This window comes from Mytilus trossulus, chromosome 9 (genome assembly GCF_036588685.1).
Source record: "Mytilus trossulus isolate FHL-02 chromosome 9, PNRI_Mtr1.1.1.hap1, whole genome shotgun sequence".
Classification (NCBI taxonomy): Eukaryota; Metazoa; Mollusca; class Bivalvia; order Mytilida; family Mytilidae; genus Mytilus; species Mytilus trossulus.
In genome coordinates this window covers 43373163-43394733 of record NC_086381.1, presented here as the reverse complement: position 1 = coordinate 43394733, position 21571 = coordinate 43373163, and the positions used below count along the sequence as shown (strand labels likewise).

The window sequence follows — 21571 nt, the reverse complement described above, 5'->3', positions numbered from 1 at the left end:
TGTTGTAGCAAAGCAAAGTGAAAATAAAGCTAGGAGAAAGAAAAAATGCAATTGGAGAGATAGAAGGGTGTCAGATCACAGTTACATTCAAAATTAGTAGAGAAATTGACAAAGCCATTATCTAAAGTGAAAATCAGACAGCAGTACACAAAATACAGATTTAAATATATACAAGTGAAAAGGAAACCACCAAATACCTAGAATAACCTCACATGGAAGTTAGGAGGTTAAGTTAAAGGTGACATGAATATGGCTTCAATGCAAGTCAATAATTCTTAATTACAATGTACTTGATTTTGTTTTGACCAATTTTGATCGCACAAAATGCTTATTACAAATCATTGATTAAAAATTAATCACAATTTCATTATTACAAATTTTATTCATTACCTTAAGTAGTTGTTACTTTATCATATGGTACAAAAATCATTCCAAAACATCAATTCATGTTGGCCCCAGGCGACTTTTAAAATGTAGATATCATTGAAAAAGCCCAAAATTATCTCCCTTTGGTGCAAAATTGCAATTTTTGGCATTAAAATTGAAATATCTTTTTCAACTCATCGGTGACCTATTTTTTGTTGTTGTTGTTTTCAAATAAGCTGTACATACAGTAAATAATTGTAAAATCAAAGCGATTTCTGTAATTTAGTTCTTTTTTTATTTTGCTATTTCTGCTATTATTTCACCAGAAAAAAGGACCTTAACAAAAAATGCATGCTTCTTTTGAAGGCAAATTGTGAGTGAAAATGAATGGTGGCCCCATTTGCCATTTTTTTTATTTCATTTTGCTATTAAGTATAAGATAAAGTTCATTTATAGAAAAATATAGAGAAATCTAGGTTTTAAATTTTCAGGAAGTAAATAAAGTAATAATGTATGCAATTTCAATATAAAGAATAAAATGACCCTTGAATCTCCTCATATAAAATGGTCATAAAAAAAAAAATTAAGTGACTAAGGTTCTGGAATCATAGCCTAGACTAGTAGTGATGAGAGATTAAAACTATTCTACAATTATGTATGCACGTCTAATATACAAAGAGAAGATACATGTATCAATTTAAAGTTCTAAGCAGATGTTTATATTTTGTCATGCAAGAAGAGAGGAAAGCATATACATTGTACTACGAATGTCTTCTTACCTATTCATTTCTGTAAATAACAATAAGAAAAACTCAAAAAGACTGTTAAAAGTATCATAGAGCCATACTTTACACTGGTTTGTTGATGCTATCTTGCTGAATTTTTTTTTACATTCTAGAGGGAAGAAGTTTTCGATATATATACATGTACAATAGTACAGTTTCATATGACAAATGGTAATGTATCCTAAAACTATTCATCAACCTTTACTCTGTCACAGCTATAAAGATTATGTTATGGAGTCTGTTGGTGCATCTGAAAATCAGACTATTATAAACCAATTAAAATTGCTCTTTACCTTACACTATCAAAATATCAAATACCTTTAAAATGTCATATGTCTCTGGTACATTTATTGGGATGAATCCTGCTTGTACTCCCTGGAAGAAATAGGATTAAAGGTGTAATGGTGTTTTGTTATAGTTGAGCAATTTTATATGAAATTTATTAAATATTCCTACCATGAAATTACATATGGAATATGGTTGCTTTCACAACATGTTCTAATCCCAATTAACTTTGAAAGGTGAATAAAAATTACATCCATAAGATCAAGGACTTATATCTATAAAATTAGAACTTGTTTTGTCTTTAGTCAAATTTTTTTTAACAAATTTCACATTTCCATTCTCTACTCTATGTATTAGCTTCTTGCACACAATTTCTATGGTTAATTTTCAAACTTTGATTCAACATTTGCAATATAATCATTACAGTTGTTTATTTGTTATGTGCAGGGATGAACCCTAAATTGAAGTGCCATTTCACAATGAGTGAAAAAAATGTCCCTGCGCATTGCTGTTTTAACAATTTCAGAAAACACTGTGAGTAAGGAACTTTTACAGATATACATGATATTAAAATGGCAAAACATGTTGCACCAAAAACACCCTTTACCTTTATTTATTACTCAACATGAATGTAATTCTCATATTTACCTCAATGCAGTATTCTTTGAAGGAATCCAGACACTTCACCATCATGTCACTTGTTATGATTCTTCCAGATCCATCACCTTTAGTCAATCAGTAACAAAAGTTAATATTGGTAGTGTTAGGCATTCCTTCATTCAACATTATTTCAGAAACTATAATAAATATTTTCAACAGAGGAAAATTGTAGAAATTACAAATTTGCAAATTGGAACAAATTTGTGCTTTATTTTCAATTTGAGGCTCTCAATGTGAAATAAGATTAAAATCAAAATTAACAGTTTAATAGTTTTCTCCTTTTTTTTTTTATTTGACACATTCCCCCTTTACATTCTCAATTTTATTACTATAGATTATAAGTTACTATAATAATATTCAAAATCAGCAGAAGTTGTCTGGAAAGGTCAGGGCAGATAAATCTCAAACCTTAGAACTTATGCAACAATTGTCAGATTGCTCTAAATACTTCAGTTTCAGAGATATAAGCTGAAAACTGCATTTGTCGCTACGTTCTATGTTTAGCCATGTCCACCAGGGGATTATTAGACACATTTGTTAAAGTAGATACTTCAATGATGATTGTGGCTAAGTGTTGTTTAAGAAAATAAGATTTTTGTAAAAATTAATCACAACACACCACAATGATGACTGACGTCAAGTCAGGAAAAAAGTAATTTAACTATGTTTCAAAAACAATGAGATGGCACAAATTTATAAAACATGTAATAGCAAAACTGTTGTAATAGTTCTTACAAAATTATACACCTTATATCATGTAAATATAAGAAATATAGTTTATACTTTATAGTAATTTCACATTTTCAAACCTTTTCTCTTAGAGTGGGACACAAATGGTATATCCTCTGGCCAGTATGGTGGTCTGTTTTCCACCTTGTATGTTGATCTCTCACCTGCTCCTATCAAATTAAAAATTGTTTTCTTTTAATAAAACGGCTAAATGTAAATTCACTTTTACTAATTGTGACTCAGATGGAAAGGTGTCTCATTGGCACTCATACCATATGTTTTCCTATCTAGCAAAATGAAAGGTCAATAAAATGGAATCAGGTTTTTCATTACAAATACACGAGCGATTACTATAATATATGAGCTATACTGTAGGGAAGGTTTAATACAATTTTTAAATAATGTGTAGAAATGAATCATAAAGTATTAATAACTTCCTCCTCTTGTTCAATTAACGTTAAGAGTACTCCCATTCTATTTTTATTAAAATTCATAAAAAGAATTATACTAATTCAATTAAGCTTGTAGTAATATTAAATGGAATTGAAAGCATTAGAAAATGTGTCTATTTTTAGAAGAAGACATTTCATGCTTAATACAGAATGTGTCTTGCTCAATATTTTAGCACACCCATAACATAACAAAATGAAGCATTAAAAGATGGACTAAACTATCGAAATTTAGAATTGCGTAGATAATATATCAAAATCAAATTTATAAAAATCAAAGGGGAGCTGATGTCAATAGATATAAACATTATCCAAAATTTCTTGCAAGTTTTTGAAAGCATTCTTTATTTGTTGTCTGAAATCTGGATAAATCGCCAATCTTCCTTTTATTAATGTATAAAACCCCATAACTCTGAAACTATAATCTTAAATTAATAAAAAAAAAAAAGGAAAGGGAGCCCATGTCAATATATACAAATAATTCACCAAATTTTTATGCAAATTGGATAATTCAGTTTTGAGTTAATGTCCCACATTTTGACAACAGAAAAATAGATGAAACAACAGACAAACTGAGAGACAGACAACAGTATAACAGAATCAGGCTTATAAAAATCAAACATGCTTTTAAATAATATTTAAGTATTTACAGATGTTATGTCATAATTGTTTTTTGAAAATTATTAGATATAGACAATAATAGTGCATTGACTTGACATATCAACAATGTAAGGATTGGGCACAGCCTCACATTTCCTAACTTTAACTTTTAACTGTACTAGATTCTTATTTTACTTTCACTTTCACTTTCTATTTATATCTACAATGTCGATCTAACAACCTCTATTGTTCGGCTAACCGCACAACCGCGAAATTTGTACTTCACTGTTTGATTTCATGTTTAATATTGTCCTGAAGACGCCACGTTTGTTGGCGAAACATAAATTAATCACCATGCGGTAATTCATGGGTCTTGTTGTCTGTAAAGTCATTTAATTATAAAATAAATAAGTTTGTGTTGTTCCACGACACAAGCTGAAGGGGATTGTCCTGAATATTAAATATAATTCTGGATATACAATTTAAATATTGATGAGAAAAGTGATATTGGGTCAGCGACTGTATATAACAAAGAAATATACAGTCAACACAACATTGACTGTTCAAATAGAACGAGTGCAGTATAAATGTAAATACTTATCTTTTGAACTAATTCATTTGTAAATGTTTTAATATACCGGTATTTCAGGATTTTTAATATGCATTGAGTATAAGGTTTAATTTGATAATTATGAATTGTATCTATTACCTTTATTAAAACTTAGTTGGGAGTAGCTCTGTCTAAGAGTATTGATCTTGACATTATTAAAATCAATGTCAAGATCAATATTTCTAATGTCTATAGTGGGCTTGTCATCTGAAAAATAGCAAATAAACAAATAAATTAAAATTAGGCTTCATATAAAAAAACAAATATTCATCAAGAAATGATTAATGTAAACTACTACACTAGAAAAGTAATTAACTTCTTAGCAATTAAAATATTTATTACACAAAAGCAGAAAATATGAGACTGTAAAACATTATAATAGTTGTGTCCAACTAGAATTGAACCAACCTACAATAAATGTATTCTCCTTCAGATGAAGACTGTTTATGTACCTGTAAGTGGTTAGTTAAAAGTCATATTTCCATCACCAAAGGATTAACTAAGATAAAGGAAAATGTTAATAAGTAAAATAGTACAAGAGTTGTCTCCCATTGGAATTAAAACCAACCTACAATAAATGTATTCTCCTTCAGATGAAGACTTTTTATGTACCTGTTAGTGGTTAGTTAAAAGTCATATTTCCATCACCATAGGATTAAATAAGATAAAGGAAAATGTTAATAAGTAAAATAGTAAAAGAGTTGTCTCCCATTGGAATTGAACCAACCTACAATAAATGTATTCTCCTTCAGATAAAGACTTTTTATGTACCTGTTAGTGGTTAGTTAAAAGTCATATTTCCATCACCACAGGATTAAATAAGATAAAGGAAAATGTTAATAAGTAAAATAGTACAAGAGTTGTCTCCCATTGTAATTGAACCAACCTACAATAAATGTATTCTCCTTCAGATGAAGACTTTTTATGTACCTGTTAGCGGTTAGTTAAAAGTCGTATTTCCATCACCATAGGATTACATAAGATAAAGGAAAATGTTAATAAGTAAAATAGTACAAGAGTTGTCTCCCATTGGAATTGAACTAACCTACAATAAATGTATTCTCCTTCAGATGAAGACTTTTTATGTACCTGTTAGTGGTTAGTTAAAAGTCATATTTCCATCAAAAGAGTACTAAAAAACAGAAAGAAAATGTTTATTAGAAAAATGTACATGGGTTGTCTCCTGTTTGAATTGAACCAAACTTCTAACATGCAAGTAAAAAAATAAAAATAGTCAATTATCAGGTAGAAAGATAGATAGTCAGGGAATAATTACATCAGGAAAATGTTAATTAGCAACTAGTAAATGACTTGTTTTTCATGAGAATTCAACCATAAAATAAAAATATCAGATGCATACTGGTAATATATTCAGGACGACATAAAAAATTCAAGGGAGTAAGATTATAACAAAAAGGTAACAACTTAAGGAAAGGACTTCTATTAATGAGATTCCCTTTTAATACAGAATTAGTAATTTTTTGCAGAGGACAGATGAAATTAAATTTGATTAAGATAACCGCTCTATCTTGGACAGTTGAACTTCTGTTCATAAAACGCGGGGAATTTGAGAAACATGACGGATTTATAAATGAATTGAATTAAATTACCTTTTTGTGTTACTTCTGTGTCCATTACTGTAACATCTAATTTTTGGATATTCTCCTTCGAAAAAAATATCTTGCAACTTTGTTCATGACCTTAAAAAAAACCAGAAAACACATACTATGAATGTGCTTTATTTTATGGGTATCAATGTTCGTTGTTTGAGTAATATGTACATGTTTATGGGTTTTTAAATTCATGGATTTTAGTTTTCAAAAAAATAAAAAATTAAAAATTAAAGCCTTTAGAAATGAAGGTTACAAATAGTATGGATTGAAGAAAATTGCAAACTAAACATTGACCTGTGTAAATTATAGTGATAACACTAATTAAGCCATGTATCATGTGATTAAGTGATCAACAGATTAAAGACCTTCCAAGGTGTTAATTAGGCCAGAAACATGTCACCTAAAGAAAACGATAACATAAACAAATGCTGTAAACGTATCTTGAATTGTCAAATAAATATATCAAAACCAGAAATCTGACTTTCATAGATTAAAATTAATTTTTGAAAATTAAAATATCCTAAAGTACATACAGTTTACATTGTTAAAAATTAAATGGGTTTAATCCTGCATGCGGTTGTAGTTCTATGACTGCTATTACAGTATTCTCAGATTTGGTGTTATTCAATATATGCTCTTGATCATATCAGTAGTCAAACCTACCAATGGGGATTTTTCTATGTTGTGATTTGGATAATGGTTGTTTTATTTCATGGGACACTTACACTTAAATTCATGGATATAGTAATCCACAAAAACCATGAAAATTGGTACCCCACGAATTAAAGTAATTTCACAGTAAATTGTAATGACGAAAAACAGATTTTTTTCCGGAATTGTATACACAATGGTAAATGCATCCTTTTAACCAATTCTTTGGATGGTTTGAAATAAAAGGTACATGTTTAAGTAAAGCCTCTGACTAAACATTGAGTTGAAAAAATAATGCAAAGACAAGTCATTCTACTTACCAAATGCATGAACAGCACCAGCATGAATATAAAAAAAACCCATAGGTGGAAATGCTGTTTCTGATGAAAATCTTTTCACCTAAAAAATATTTGACTTTTATTTTTATAAAAAATAATCCATTAAATAAGATTTAAATTAATTAAATACTGTAGAAGACAGCACAACCCTAATCCCAAGGTAACTCATTGTAAGAACTTTAAGAATTATTTAAATCTAAATGACAATAAGAATAAATTAACAACAATAACAGTGAGACAACTGAAATTTAAACTTCATCCAGGACAATACCCATAATGCGCCTTGAAATGAGGAACTCAAAAGTCACGTGTAAACATATACAAGTTTACGATATGGGCTGAGCAACAGAAGAAAACAATACCATTAACGCCTATGTTAAATTTTGTAGAAAGATGCACTGACATTACTGTATATGAGTGTCATAAAGTTTGGTTGATGCAAACTGGACTTTAGAGACAAGTAAAGAAAAAAATCAGAAATTTATCCATTTGTAAAGGGGCATAACTCTAGAATGGTAACAGTGATACCATCAAAATTTCAACTTGACTTGTTTTCGTTGTTATAAGCATAAGGAATTAGTTTTATAAAATTTTGTTTCAGCAAACTGAAATTAGAGAACACAAGCAAATTTAGGGATGTATAGACATACAGACAATGCTAAAATTAATGTCCGCTCAGAAATGGTGGAAACAATAAAATAATGGAACAGTTCAGTTCATGCTCTAATACAATTTTCCTGTGTGAATGGTCTTAAACGAGTCATTCTTGGGACCCTTTAGCTTCTGTTCCATGAGCCAAGGCTCAGTGCTGAAAGCCCTACTGTGACATATAATGGTCAACTTTTACAAAATGTGACTAGGAAGGAGAGTTGTCTGATTGGCACCATTGGCACTCCTAACACATCTTTCTTATATATCTGTTCTCATGGTTTATAATAAAATGTTTTTCTCTTTCTTAAAATATTTGTTTGAGCCTGATGAAAAAGGTTGTGTGTTTTTCTCAAAGAGTATTTTTCTGAAATACTGCTGTTTAGGTTAATTTACAAAAAAAAGTTAATTCTACTTGACATGCACTAAATCTATTGAGCGATTGTTTCGATTTTGAATTGGTACATAATACTTTATGATAATTGAATGTAATTAAAATCATAATCATGACTTTTTTATTGCTTTTTATACTTATTAAATATAGTTTGGCTAACACTTATTCAAACCTTATTGGCCAAACGCTTCACTCTTTTCAGAGCATTTTGCTCTTGAGCTTTCCACTCAGGTACTGGCAACACCTGCAGAGAAAATCTTTATTGATTAGGTTACATTTTTCTAACAAATAAATCAATGGAATTGTTTAAATATTGAAGCAATTAAAGTTTTATATATCATTAGATATAGATTAAGTTCTGCATAGATTTATTGTATACTAAGGATTTTTCCAAAAAAACAACTGAAAGAAATGTCTCTTTTTATACCAAACTTATTAATAATATGTTCATGTCTGTATTATCATTTTTAAGTGAAAACTATAAAAATAAGGAATGGAATTATTTCATGTTATCATACAGATGTTTTTAGTTGTGATTTTAAAATTTGACTTACAATTTGAAACATTTTTGTTCTGTTTTTAATGTGTTTTCTTATGTATGTTTTACACAAAATAATGTTGTTGTATTTATATTTTGGTTAAAAAAAAAATTATATAAAAAAATACAATAAAATAATTTCATAATTACCCTGGTTTTGCCATCAATGACATTTCTTGATTTTTTCTTTTGTTCTGAAACAAATGTATAATATAAGTAAATTTATCCTACATTCATCTCACTATTAAACTAAAAACTCTACTTCAGTTGTACATTTTTTACCTCTAATAATCAAATATTATTTATACCGCTTCTATCATTGTCTATGTAATTGTTTCGTCACTTTTGAGAAAATGTAGTCTTAGATCTTAACTTTATATTATAAGAACATCTGGGAGCACACAATTGGATTATAGTCGTATAAAAATATTATTGAGAAAGCGCTGATGGTTTAAATTTTTCATTAATTGACTATAAGAAATGCACTATGAAATAACTGTGATCTCAAACCATCGGGTAATTATGTTTGACTGTTTCAAGTGACAAATCAATTCATTTAATTCGTTTTAAGAAACCCAAACATTTGCAAATTAATTCAAATACATTTTTGTACATGTACATGTATGAGGTACATATAACAACATACTTTGTTTCTCTGGCACATTTTCAGAGCTTTCTTCCATTATTTCCTGAAAATAAAAAAAATAGTTTGATCCAAAAAGTTATTTTATAAAACAATAAGATGCATGGACATAATGCTTTGACATTTTGACATGGAATATATATCTGCAGACATAATAATTTAAGGTAGATTGATGGTATACCGCCATCTTTGATTGTAGGCCCAAGACCACAATTAATGACCCCCCTTTTCGTTGTTCACGAATAAAGTTCCCTTTAATTATAGTGTATTTTTTCTTTATTTTTTTTCTTTCCCTTTCTCATTCATTTCTTACCTTTTCTGGGGTGGGAATGAAAGAAGAGAGCTGAAATAAACTTTTGGATGTTTTATTTTCACTGATTTTAATAAGGAAAGAGTGATTAGGCCAGGTGCAAAAAGGTTATATTTACACTTTTTGGAACATCTCTTGACTTGCCTATAGGGGTATGGATGTGTATTGGCCAAATTTGTATGATGTAAACATGCAATTTTTCAGAAAATTGCATATGTTTTGGGACTTGAACTGTACATTACTCACACAAAAAATTAGACAAAAAGAACAGTTAAATTTTTTTTAATGCGACAAAACGTTATAAAGAAATGATAGAAGAATTAATTGTGGTCTCGGGCCTGTACAATCACAGTACAAAATTGGTCCATCTAAGGGGAGATAACTCTTTTAGTACAAAATTTATACTAGGCTAATAGGGAAATTTTTTATTTTTACTTGTGGCAAGAAAACAAGTTCGTTGACACCATGTTTTCTTTTTATTTTCTTAAAGCATATTAAGAAACCTAACTTCTCACAATTTATTTCAAAATTCTATCTCATAGAACTTTTTTTATGCACTCTTATGTGACTTTCTATGAACAAACTAACCAAATTTAGGCAATTTTTACCCACTCATAGCTTGAAAAATAGCTGGTGACCCATACTTTTTATTATATTTTTGAAAAAAGCATAGTAAAATCTTCATTTTGGAAAATTATAAGAAAATTCTGTCTCCAAAAAGATTTACTTATGATCTACCCTAATTAGATTTTCAGGGTTGATGAATTTTGGGTAATTAAATGCCACTTTTGAGTTGCGTTGACCACTCGGACGGACGGACGGACGGACAAGACGGACCGACGGACCGACCGACCGACCGACCGACCGACCGACCGACCGACCGACAGACCGACAGACAGACAGACAGACAGACAGACAGACAGACAGACAGACAGACAGACAGACAGACAGACAGACAGACAGACAGACAGACAGACAGACAGACAGACAGACAGACAGACAGACAGACAGACAGACAGACAGACAGACAGACAGACAGACAGACAGACAGACAGACAGACAGACAGACAGACAGACAGACAGACAGACAGACAGACAGACAGACAGACAGACAGACAGACAGACAGACAGACAGACAGACAGACAGACAGAACAGACAGACAGACAGTCTTCTCATTTGTATGCAAATATATATTTAAAACAAACTCGGACTACCAATTTTCTAATTTTAAAAAGAAAACGTTATATAAAAAAATCTTTCTTCCGAGTCCAGCAATGTTATTATTCTTGCTTGACTTCCTGTTCTTGCACTTGCCCAACATCTAGCCCGGCCAGGCACATTTTCCCGGGCCTCATACCGTTTGGCTTGGGAATAGGGAATGGGGAACTTAACAATGCCAAGTACACTCTGCCTCATCATATGTATTGTATTATTCTTGTGTGTAACGTATATTCAACCAAATCGTTAGGTTTCTAAATAAAAATCTTATTTATATTGGGTGTTTTACGTAGTTTGTCCAATATCCCAGAACTTGGGTAGACAAAGGGAAAACAAAGCCAGCCAGTAAGTTTGTATCCGCCCAGCCAGTAAGTTTGTTTCCGGCGGATATATCATGGATTCCATGTAGTAAACCCCACATTCTGCATTACCAGAAACAAAACCCTGTGTAATGTTGTATTGTGTAATAAATTTATTATCAGGCTTTCTGTTGCAATTTTTTCCTCTGTAATTATTGGCAGGATTTACTAATTTATCTTAATATAATATTAAACAAAACATACAAAATTAAGGCACTGATTATTAAAACTTAATTGTAAATTGTTCATTTTACGTAATTGTGCTAAATAGATAGTCTTTTCGAGAACTTTCTGCCCAAAATGTCAATTTCTTTGCTTATCGTCTTTAGTTTCAATGTATATATCAAGTTTAGTTTCGTCAACTTCATTTACCTTTGTTTACAAATTTTATACCATGTGTATTTTCCGTTACTCTTTTGTGTTGAGGTTAAAATGTAGTGGCTAAGCGTCTAAAGGAATAAGATAACATTAAATAAATGCTCCCGCACATCTCGCGTAGTTTTACTTAAACGAGACCTACCGAGGCTGATCCTTAAGGTTACTAGACGAATATGATCTGCTATTATAGCTCTAGGAACAGAAGGCGCCTTCACACGTGGTTCCTGGCTTAATGCTTGCAACAAAAAGGTCGAAAGCAGCTGTTTGTGGTTCCGGAGCACCATAAGTAAACGGACCATTCCAGTCAGGTGAAAACACCGGGCCTGTCACATTAAAATATGGCGGTCCATCTTGAAATGTTATGTTGCAGTTAGAAATTGGATCCTTATCGCACATGTTGAATTGTATTATTGCCTTCACATTAAAATCTAGCCAATTCTGATAGTGATCTCGTTGGTCGTCGTCATCCAGTTCGTCCATTAGATATCGTAAATTCCGTACAAATATTCCTTTGAATAAGATTTCATCTCTATTACAATGTGGGTCGCAATACTCTGTGAAGATGCCAGTTATGTTTGTACTATTTAGTATGGCAGCGTTGGCAAGTTTTATAGCTAAATCAATGTGTGACTTATTTTCAGAGATTTTATACATCTCTACGAGACTACCAATCATGGTGCCGGGTAAATATGTAGGTCCATATGACTGGTTAGGCTTACACTTACTTGTGGCACCGTCATTTATTAAGTACGTTGTCTCATTTATAAGCTTATTTCTTAAAATATAAAAGTATATCTGATCCATCTTCACAAGAAAATCATTATTCTTTGTCAACCGATAAAGTTTAGCAGCTAGCTGGAGAAATTCGGTGTTTGTTATTGTTTCTTTATTTTCAAAATTGTTATCAAACCAAAAACCTCCACCACATCTGTACGTATGATCCCAGCCTGTTTTCCAAGCCCAGTTAAAAATGTCAATTGCTGTTTGTAAAAACTCTTGTTCCCCAAGAACTTCGTAAATTCTTGAATAGCTCAAACCATACCATCCCATATCGTCAAATGAAGGATAAGGTCCATAGGCCTCTAGCAAGGAGTATAGTTCACGTTGAGATGCCTTGACAACGTTTATGTATCTGGTATTGTTGGCATATTCTATGAAATTGACCATAGGTTCCAGAACACATCCATTCTCCCAAAACCCATCATAACCATTCCATATCTAAAACAACATAACCTACATGATTAACAAGATAAAAAAAACTCAAACCCGTCCGGACGTACATTGGAAAATATGTACCCGACTTACATGTTTGTGACTAGACTTTAGTATCCTTAGCACAAAAATGCTTTAGCCGAGAGCAAATATTCAGTAATGCTTTTTAGTCTAGTCGTTTCTTTCGATTGTCTGTTATTTTCAAATGGAATACATGCATCCCAATCCCTCAAGTTATTTATACTTTTTTTTACACAAAACTCAGTTGTTTTAATTGCATGACAGGTTGTCTTGAGTTAGATCTATATTTCACCAATATATAGATGTTTGATACACGCGATATTAGAACATTTGAACTGCAATTTAAAGTAAAAGGTGACGTATTGGTCCATTGGGCCGGGTGTACTATATATGTAATTACATTTTGTACAAATTTATATATTTATAATCATTTGCACATGTCACTTCAATAAACAATTTACTTACTTACTTACTTTTTGTTAGCTACATAGGGGAAAGCTGAGTATAAAACATGGCAAAAACTGTTTAAGTGATATTTAAATTTTATCAAATCAAAAAGTAAAATCACAAAAATACTGAACTTGAGGAAAATCTAATCGAAAAGTCCATAATCACATGGCAAAATCAAATAACAAAACACTTTAAAAGCGAATGGACAAAAAGTGTCATATTCCTGACTTAGTATCAAATGATTAACTGTTGCTTTCTTAAAGTTCAATGGCAATTATATTAATTCATGTGTCCCATCGAAGACCATCCCACGTTACTTTATTTTTCTATATAAGTAAACCATTTATACTGATATAAGATTATTGATAAACTGTCCACAAAGAGCAAATAGTAAATTTTATATATGTAATTCGGCTGTTGTCTGCTATATGGTCGGGTGGTTGTCGCTTTGACATATTCACCATTTCCTTTCTCAATTTTATTTTTTAAACTTACCAAATAACTGAATAATCCTGCTATTGGTGAAGGAAACCAATTAGATTGCAGTGCAAATTGTGTTTTACATGCCATGTAGGCATTAAAATCCCCACCAAACATTTCAGTACTACACGTACTATTTCCATTGCCGTTAATTTGTCCTAGTAAGATGCTTAACACATAGAATAAGCAGATCTGTTTCATTTTAAATGAGTTATAAAAACTACTGGTGTGACCTCTCAATATACCCCTACAATATTTACAAATAAATCTTTATCTAACCATGTAGATTACAGCATACCCTTGCATGATAACTGTGTATTATGATTCAGAACTAATATTATAATATATATATATAATCAAAATATTTGAAATGATAACTTTAAAGTTAGAGGAGGCATGTTGTCAAAAAATAGTATTGTTATAAATATTCACTTTTTTCAATGCTATACAATTGTTCCCTGTCTGTCTGTCGTTTTGATTTAATGTGTTTTCATTAATAATAATCATAATTGCTTCTATAGATTTTTATTTTCTAACTGATAAAATTCTTATTCTTATTCTATTTGTTAGTGTACTTTTTGTAACTATTAACGTACGCGTTGACGAGCTTAAGACATTAAAACAACAAAACGCTTAACTTACATAATATGAAAAAACGTCAATCGTACTAGTGACCATTTTAATTTCTACAAGATGTGCATTTTGACAGTTTATAACTCTAAAATAATGCTCGAAGACAAAATGGAAACTTCAGACATGTACAAAATATATATCTAAATAAACCCCCTTATGTCTGATTAGTTGTTCCGTCTCTCAATCAACATGTTTAAAGGTTATTTATATGCCCCTTTTGAACCACTAAGATATCTTCAGTTGGTAACTTAACATCCCTGAATGTTTCGACAATTTGAACAGTGAAAGTCTCAAGTTCTGATCATGGCATTGTGTGTCATTGTTCGATTTTCACTTTGTGTGTCATTCTTTTCGGTGCCAAGTCAATTCGATACTTTTCTGCTTGCTCAACCATGCTCACAATCTAAGGCAGCCCTCCGGAAGAAATAAGTATACATTCCAGTTCCGTTCATGGCATCTTACTATATAAACTACAAGTAATGAGTGCTTTCAGTTTTTCCTCCTGTATGCCCTTAACCTGAGATCACCCTTAGTTTTGGTGGGGTTCGTGTTGTTTATTCTTTAGTTTTCTATGTTGTGTCATTTGTACTATTGTTTGTATGTTTGTCTTTTTCATTTTAGCCATGGCGTTGGCAGTTTATTTTCGATTAATGAGTTTGACTGTCCCTTTGGTATCTTTCGTTCCTCTTTTTTTAACAATTCTCTTTCAATGGTTCTATCACTATCAGCTCTTGCAGTAATTTTGCCTTCTGCTCAGTCCATCAGGTCACAAGTTTGTCTGAACTATGCCTGAAAACACCAGATTTCGTTCTATGTCTACTTGCATCTATAATGTTGAATCCTCCCGGAGACGAGGTGAGTGTGCTTTTGATTGATATACGTTCTCAAGCTGGGTTTAGTAATATATTTTACTCATTGGTGCCTTATGTATCTTATTTTCTTTAATTCGCTCGTGTATCTACAAACTCACACAGAGCAAACCTGTTTTAAGTATGTCATCTTATTTTAACTATTGATAATTGGATGCTCGTTCTTCGTCAGTGATCATACCAACCTCGTCAATAAGCCATACACGTTGATTCATGATTTTAAATTTCCAGAAGGCCTTATCAGATTGATCTTGGTTAGCCGATCTGTGAATTTTACATCTTCGTTTTTGGTATATCCTAGCATTTCATCATCCCGTTTTAAAAACAAAATTTCAATCCTGGTATCTTTGATAAGTTTATCTACCCCTGTCCTGAACAGGATTGTCACAATTGGTAGAATCTTCTCAACTTGCACCTCTCATTTACTTTCCGTTTATAGATAGTCTAAACAGATTGTACATCAAGTTACTATTCATCTTCCTTCTGAATCTTGCTTGTTTCCATGAACATTGTTGTAATTATTGTGTTGATTTTGACAGCATAAACATGTATAGGACAATGATGAAGAGTAAGACTGAGAAATTCGTTATGTGAAGAAACAAAAATTGTTATGTTTTTGATTTGGGACCTAGAATGTTGGCTAATTTTCTTAGGCACTTGGCTACTCTTGGGAGCATAGGCAATTTACAAAATCCATCAATCTAACTCGATTTAGCGCAAGGTTTTCGTAAGTGTCCCAGATATATCCCTGCTTCTTTCCAGATTTTGTGTCCCTGTGCCAGCTGTTTCTTGGTCGTACTCTTGTTTCTTCCCCCCCTCCCCCCCCCCCCCCCCCCCCCCCCCCCCCCCCCCCCCCCCGAGGGTTTTACTTAAGTGCCTGCTTGTACAAATGTAATGCTGCTTGTTGGTTTTCGCAGTGTGTGGACTATCCATACACATTTCCTTTTCTTGATTTGGATGGCAATAGGTTCTTGGTCAGTTCTTTTTCGTAGGTCTACACCTCTTACCTTGTTGAAATATCCTTTGTTCACGATTCTCATTAGGCAGTAGTTAATTAATCTTTAGAGTCTAGACATCATTGTTTTAGTTGTTCTCCATGTTTCAGATCCATACATGAGCATCAATTTTACGTTTGAGTTGACAAATCTTCATTGTTTTGACTGTTTGAGATGTTCTTGGCACTCCATACTTTCCCTAGAATATTAAAGGTGATTCTGGTGATTCTTGCTTTAACACCAGCGTCTGTAACCCCTCCCATTTTGGCAATGCTTCCTTGATGTTGTCTACACAATGTATATGTAAAATATAGGTTAATAAGTCTCAGACATATTCTCTAGGTTTATGTTGTCTTCTTATTGTGTGTAATTATTAGATTATCAATAATTGTTCTTTCCTAGTTGTGACACATTTTGTGTAAATACATCATCGTCTGTTTAATGCTAAAGATTCTTGCTCTATATACATGTACATAAATCATGGCACCATTAATCTTATATCTTTACAGGAAAAGAGTCTCACTATTGAACTTGTATTATTAAAATTCTTTACACATATGTTATATAGCTGATATATGATGTTCCTACATTTTGATTTACTGGTGTAGTTTACTTTTGCGTCTTAATCTGTTGTCCTTATGTTTGAAAGTGGTTGCACAAGGATAAGTAATGTGGTAGTTGTCCTACTTTTGTTTGAAAAAAATTAATTGACTTAGGAAATTGATTTTTCCTCTTAATGGTAATGTTATTTCAGAATTAGGAGTTGCAAAGCATTTCTTTCCAGAAATTTATTACATCTTTTGAAATTAAATTTAATGTTCAAATTTGTTGCTGGTATATTTAAGGGTACCAGATAGTTGAGTAATGATAGGCTCCAGTTTTAAGTATTATGTTTACTTGCTGCAAAACATTTCAACATTATTGGTATGGTTAAAGATGTTTTTATGACAAAAAGGTAATTAAATATCTGCTCATTTTAAATGCAAAACTAACTATGTGTACTATTGTTTGTCTGTTTGTCTTTTTCATTTTTAGCCATGGCGTTGTCAGTTTATTTTAGATTTATGAGTTTGACTGTCCCTTTGGTATCTTTTGTCCCTCTTTTAAGAATATAAATCTTACAGGGTAACAAAAAATATCCTCAAATGATCATGTTGTTATGCTGCATCAAAGTCAAAAATAAAATAAACATTTGAAAATAAACATTTATTTCTATATCTGTATAAAATAGATTCTTCTACTTACAATATGTTACATATATATAATTATTGCACATCACAAGTATTATAGTCAAACCAACATGAACAATATCAGCCAATCAAACAAGTATTCATAATCAACAAAAGTATTCATTTTACTAAATAAAGACATATAAAAATTAACATCTAATTAAACTGTGGGATTTGTTTTTATATATATTATTCACCATACTGAATAAAGGGGAATCATAAAAAGTAATTTATTCCTTATAATATTTTTACATTTAACTGATCTTAACTGAAATATTTTTTGTTATCAATTTGACAGTTTAATGTTCTATTTTTTTGGTATAGATGGGAATGTAGTTAATCCAATAACTAGTAGTGGCCTTGAAATATATTTCCAACGGAGACACCCTAATAACAATTGTAGTAAGTTTGGTCATAAAAGTTCCAATGTTTATTGCAATGATTTTTGAACAAGTGTACATGATACACATTAAGAAAAAGAAAGTAGTTACATGTACATAAATATATAAGTTTAATGGTAAAAAAGAATGATCAACAAATGTGATGAATTACTTTCATAAATATCTTTGATATATTATATTTCATCAAACATTTCTGACATTCTTTTTAGTTTATTTCAAATTTTACACTAAATAATAAAGAAAAATACAACCACTGATCAAGTATTAAGAACATCAAAATATGTCTCAAATGTATTTTACTATACATGTTACATACTAGTGTCTGCAGACTTATAAACCTGAATTACACATTTATAAATATGGTCATCAATTAATCATATTTCATTCTTAAAATGACAAATATAGGATATATATAACTGTCAATTAAAATACTGTTAATATATTATGCTAAATCATCATTAAAGCTTTTTAATACATACATCTTGTTGATAACCAAATGTGTGCCAGAAATTAGACCCGTCTGTTATAGATCATACCAAAGTGTCCGACAAAAGTACAACCCTTCACATGCTGTTTGACCATGCAGAGATAAACTAAAGTATTAAAAAAAATTATAGCACTTAATTTTCAAAGAATTAAGAAATCATATCCAGATTCAGACAAATATTCATATGGACACTACAATTTTCTAGAAAATCAGTTTAAGAAAAATAAAATTGTGTGTCAATAAAATTGAGAATGGAAATGGGGAATGTATCAAAGAGACAACAACCCGACCATAGAAAAAACAACAGCAGAAGGTCACCTACAGGTCTTCAATGTAACGAGAAATTCCCTCAACTGGAGGTGTCCTTCAGCTGGCCCCTAAACAAATATATAATAATACCCATATAAGTTTTTGGCAATGAATCTATCACTGTTACTTTTAAAATCAATATTGGAAAGTATGGTTAAATTTATTGTTGAAAAAAATGTCATACAGAAGCTGTCAGATGTTATATGGGGAGGAAAAGACATCCAATCTAACATTTACCTGACCTGTTAATTATTTTTATTTAATCATTGTGTGGTTTATTTGATATCAGTTCTTAATTTTTCAAAATTCACCTATCATATTATGATGTATTATATTCTTGCTTTCAATTCAAATTTTTGTTTGTATTATACCATGTCTGATGTCGTTACATAGAAAGGACACAATTTTTGGCTGAAAGGATTAATTTATCTGCATATTGTCTACAAAATCTTTAGAGAAACAGATTATATCACCAGATCTTCTGCAATACAATATTTCTCAGCTCTCAACAGTTAGATATTTAAGTGCCAGTCTGCCTAAGAATGAGGCAGTGGTGAAAACATGACCAATAAAACCCACCCAATTTGACATTGATTTCAGTCCATAATATGTAGTTTTAATATGCACAAAAATGACATTCATTTCCGTGTTCTGTTCTGGTAATAGAAGATACAATTTGGTTGAAATGCACTAGGAATTAACGAATAAGGGGAGATAACTCTGTAGTTTGCTATCATTCTAACCAAATATCTAACCAAGTTATTTGATATTACCAGACACACACAAACGAAAGACTAATACTTTTTAACTCAGGATGATGGTTAGTATTTTAAAAATAGCATGATTAGCTCGGTGGGTTTTTTCTTATGTTTTAATTTTTACCTAAATTGCCTGATTCTTACAAAGACTGGCACTTAATATGCTAGCACAAGCCTCTTGATTTTCATTTAACTGTCTCAAGTGGAGAAATATTGTTTCACACTCAATTCAGTGGTAGAAGTATAGACTACACCAATGCAACAAGTTTGTTACAATATTTCTTTACTGGAGACCGTAAATAAATTCTAATATTTGAAGCTTGAGGCTTTCTAAGCTTTTTAAATAATCAAAATTTAGCTGTTGAGAGTGGGGAAATATCATAATACACAAGTTATAGAAGTGTGATATGTTTCTCTATAGATTTATATCTCTCTTTGTCAAAAATTTGGAGAAAGTTGTGTTATTTATACACCACTTCATAAGGCATGTTCACCTTTCTCAATTAACCTGAATAATTCAGTTGTTAAATTTCACTGATCTTCAATTACTACATTAACCCCTTAATACGTAGACAATGTAAAATCTTCAATCAACCATTAGGAATTATATCAGGATTTACCGTAACTCGATAAAATTGAACTAATTGCTGATTAGTCACCTCTTCGACCAGGCAACAATCAAAATCCAGGATACATTTTTATCATGTTAGGAATTCAGGTCCTCACAAGTAGGAGGACTACGTGGAGGGACTGAATTATTCTGGTTAAGGGAAATCAACAAAAAATAATTATATTTCTACCAACATTTGGGTATAACACAACCAAAAATCCATTGAATACAAAATGAATGGTTGGTACACAACTTGATACCTTAAGCTTGCAGATGATAGCGTGCAAGTTTGGTTGAATTCTATCCTACCATTTTCAAGTGGTGTCTATCAACCAAGCATGAAATACCTGATCAGTATTATGTTACACGATGGCAGTTTGACACTGTCAGGCGACACAATAACTTCGGCACTAAACAACAGCCAGGAGGATTTTCAGAGTTCCATACCCCAACACCGATTTTGTGTAGTGAACTTATTATGATTTTATAAAAATTAAAGTAAAGGTTTAATATATTTAATCAGCAATTTAGATTGAATAGGTAGAATTATTCTGTGAAGTCATACAACCTTTTCAAACAACAAATAAAATTAAAGTAAAATCACACAGCAATATATAAAAGTAAATCAGAGTAATAACATAAAACTAAATTTAAATTCATATTATTTAAAATCAAGAAAGTTAAAAGAAGAATAGCCTATATCCCTTTGATGTTTTCCAAAGATTGTACTTCCCTTGCAGATAATCTATAAAATATCAGTGTGAGAAAATATAAGATACATATAAAAAAGAGAAACAACAGGTCTTATTATTACTTTTTGTATGTTAACTACATATACTGGAGTAAAATTAGGTATTGTCAAATAATAATTATCAAATATATAATATGACAATAATATTAGGGTGTTGGAATACAGACTTTCTTGTTTAATTTAATATTAGATGTAAATATCAATTTCCTTTATTTTGACTATTTGACCATGTTTCTATTATATTCAAAATAAAATATCTAAATCATTGCAATATGAAAAAGCTACTGGCCATTATTAAAAATAACATTCAAAGGGATCATTAATATACATTTCATAAAATCTACTCAATAAAAAATCAAAAAATATTTTCCTTGAATAGAAGATATGAGATGTAATAAGTTACTCTGTCAGATTAAAGAGCCTATACCGCAAAAGCATTTCCAATGTCTTATAAAAACTCGGGAAGTATGTTAAAAAATTATTATTTAAAATTATCTAAAAAACAATTGGTGCTTGCACTTTAAAAAATCCATTGTACACTTACATATTTAAAAATTATTTATATGTCTACAACTAATTACTGCATTTTGTTGATTACTAAAACCCATATAAAATAGAATAACATATTAATACAATGTTGAATATTTTTTTTAACACTTCACTTGTTTCTGTTTCTTTCCTTCGATGTGAAAAATTACAAAATACAATAAAACAGTCATGTAGATAATGTTTCAATATCAATAGGAGTATTAAATAGTATAATCTAACATATAATTTACTGTATGTCTAAT

At 30.8% G+C, this 21571-nt stretch overlaps 2 protein-coding genes and 1 long non-coding RNA gene across 3 annotated transcripts; all 3 read right to left on the bottom strand.

The window, feature by feature from the left end:
- Window positions 1-1149: 1149 nt before the first annotated feature.
- Window positions 1150-11671, bottom strand: LOC134684645 (uncharacterized). The gene is made up of 11 exons (XM_063543949.1): window positions 11570-11671; window positions 9313-9355; window positions 8817-8860; window positions 8301-8372; window positions 7069-7147; window positions 6095-6184; window positions 4584-4691; window positions 2906-2995; window positions 2085-2161; window positions 1470-1526; window positions 1150-1155 (listed from the first exon to the last, which is right to left on the bottom strand). The coding sequence occupies exons 2-11, from the start codon at window positions 9347-9349 to the stop codon at window positions 1150-1152; spliced, it is 660 nt and encodes a 219-aa protein (XP_063400019.1). The 5' UTR covers window positions 9350-9355; window positions 11570-11671.
- A 96-nt stretch (window positions 11672-11767) lies between these two features.
- On the bottom strand, window positions 11768-14037 carry LOC134684644 (uncharacterized). The gene is made up of 2 exons (XM_063543948.1): window positions 13754-14037; window positions 11768-12793 (listed from the first exon to the last, which is right to left on the bottom strand). Exons 1-2 carry the CDS (start codon window positions 13937-13939, stop codon window positions 11768-11770), a joined length of 1212 nt encoding a protein of 403 aa, XP_063400018.1. The 5' UTR covers window positions 13940-14037.
- A 3389-nt stretch (window positions 14038-17426) lies between these two features.
- Window positions 17427-21571, bottom strand: LOC134682953 (uncharacterized). Its single transcript, XR_010100935.1, has 2 exons — window positions 20061-21571; window positions 17427-19391 (listed from the first exon to the last, which is right to left on the bottom strand). It is a non-coding gene; the product is annotated as an uncharacterized LOC134682953 (long non-coding RNA).

Coding starts and splice junctions, on each gene's coding strand:
- LOC134684645 (XM_063543949.1), bottom strand. CDS start 9,349: ATGGAAGAAAGCTCTGAAAATGTGCCAGAGAAACAAA. Junction 8,861..9,312: donor AAATGTGCCAGAGAAACAAA/GTATGTTGTTAT, acceptor CATTTGTTTCAG/AACAAAAGAAAAAATCAAGA. Junction 2,996..4,583: donor CCAACTAAGTTTTAATAAAG/GTAATAGATACA, acceptor TTAATTTGATAG/GAGCAGGTGAGAGATCAACA.
- LOC134684644 (XM_063543948.1), bottom strand. CDS start 13,939: ATGAAACAGATCTGCTTATTCTATGTGTTAAGCATCTTACTAGGACAA. Junction 12,794..13,753: donor CAGGATTATTCAGTTATTTG/GTAAGTTTAAAA, acceptor ATGTTGTTTTAG/ATATGGAATGGTTATGATGG.